The sequence below is a fragment of the Eimeria mitis genome, genomic scaffold, assembly GCF_000499745.2.
Source record: "Eimeria mitis Houghton genomic scaffold, Emh_scaff9276, whole genome shotgun sequence".
Classification (NCBI taxonomy): domain Eukaryota; phylum Apicomplexa; class Conoidasida; order Eucoccidiorida; family Eimeriidae; genus Eimeria; species Eimeria mitis.
The window spans coordinates 1342-1742 of NW_013576835.1; the positions used below are offsets into that span (position 1 = coordinate 1342).

The 401-nt window shown below is 25.9% G+C and overlaps 1 protein-coding gene across 1 annotated transcript in view; it reads right to left on the bottom strand.

Moving 5' to 3' along the window:
* Window positions 1-43, bottom strand: part of EMH_0096850 (uncharacterized protein) — a gene marked incomplete at both ends in the record, with an annotated part of 619 nt that extends 576 nt beyond the window's left edge. The window contains one exon of the mRNA XM_013502453.1: window positions 1-43. Coding sequence (XP_013357907.1) covers window positions 1-43 — 43 coding nt within the window.
* Window positions 44-401: the final 358 nt, after the last annotated feature.

A 401-nucleotide genomic window follows, 5' to 3' on the forward strand; every position in this document is an offset into this window, starting at 1 on the left:
GGCACCTCACTGGTTGGCGTCGCTGTAATGTAATAAAATCCATTGCAGTATTTGGTTGCTGCAGCAGCAAAAAAGAAAAAAGAGACAGAAAGGAGACAGAGAAAAAATAAATAAAAAAAAAAGAAAGAGAAAAGGAGACAGAAAAAGAACAAACAAAACTAACGAAAGACACTAACAACAACAACAAAAACAACAACAATAAATATAATAATATATATAATAAAAAATAAAAAAAAAATAAAAAAAAGAAAAAAAAAGAAAAAAAAAAAGAAAAAGAAAGCTCAGGGTGCATTAAGATACATAAAAAGAAACAGAAAGAGACAGAGAAAAAGAAACAAACAAACACACAACAACAGCAACAACAACAACAATATATATATATATATATATATATATATATA